This window comes from Pundamilia nyererei, unplaced genomic scaffold (assembly GCF_000239375.1).
Source record: "Pundamilia nyererei isolate P.nyererei 1_Seehausen unplaced genomic scaffold, PunNye1.0 scaffold00001, whole genome shotgun sequence".
NCBI classification, from domain to species: Eukaryota; Metazoa; Chordata; class Actinopteri; order Cichliformes; family Cichlidae; genus Pundamilia; species Pundamilia nyererei.
Genome location: NW_005187402.1, coordinates 7,123,135 through 7,123,579, shown reverse-complemented (window position 1 = coordinate 7,123,579; position 445 = coordinate 7,123,135). Strand labels below are relative to the sequence as shown.

Here is a 445-nt window from a genome sequence, read left to right as displayed (position 1 = left end):
CACACTGAAAGTCAAAACATAAATGGGATTTCACTCTTCTTAGCATTTACTTTTTGTGGGCCCAAGTTTAAAAAAATAAAAAAATAAAAATAAATTATCAATATTACCATTTTTTTTCTCAACTTAAAAGAAAAGTGCATTTATTTTTCATCATAGCCCATACCCCGCCCTTAACTACCCCTTTCTCTCAGTCCCTCCCAGGTCTCTTGTCTCAGTTCCAGCGGAAGGAGATGTGTCGTGGTCGGTCCCCTCCTTCCTTCACCAGCGGCTTGTGGAACTCGCGGCCGGCCCGGGAGTGGATTGCTGCCCAGCAGTACTCACAGTAGTACTGCAGACAGGTCACATTGGCGCAGAAGAAAGGAGCAAACTTTCCTCCGCAGCGAGTCCCCTGGCACTCATCGCACAGCTGGTCATCCAGGACGTATGGCTTCACTTCCACCTGGGG

At 47.2% G+C, this 445-nt stretch overlaps 1 protein-coding gene across 1 annotated transcript in view; it reads right to left on the bottom strand.

Moving 5' to 3' along the window:
- Positions 1-211: 211 nt before the first annotated feature.
- The window catches only part of LOC102215863 (cytoplasmic polyadenylation element-binding protein 4-like), an 8,112-nt gene continuing 7,878 nt past the window's right edge, over positions 212-445 (bottom strand). Inside the window, exon 9 of the mRNA XM_013909151.1 lies at positions 212-439. Within this exon, the coding sequence (XP_013764605.1) occupies positions 212-439 (228 nt within the window). The remainder of the gene's footprint in view (positions 440-445) is intronic.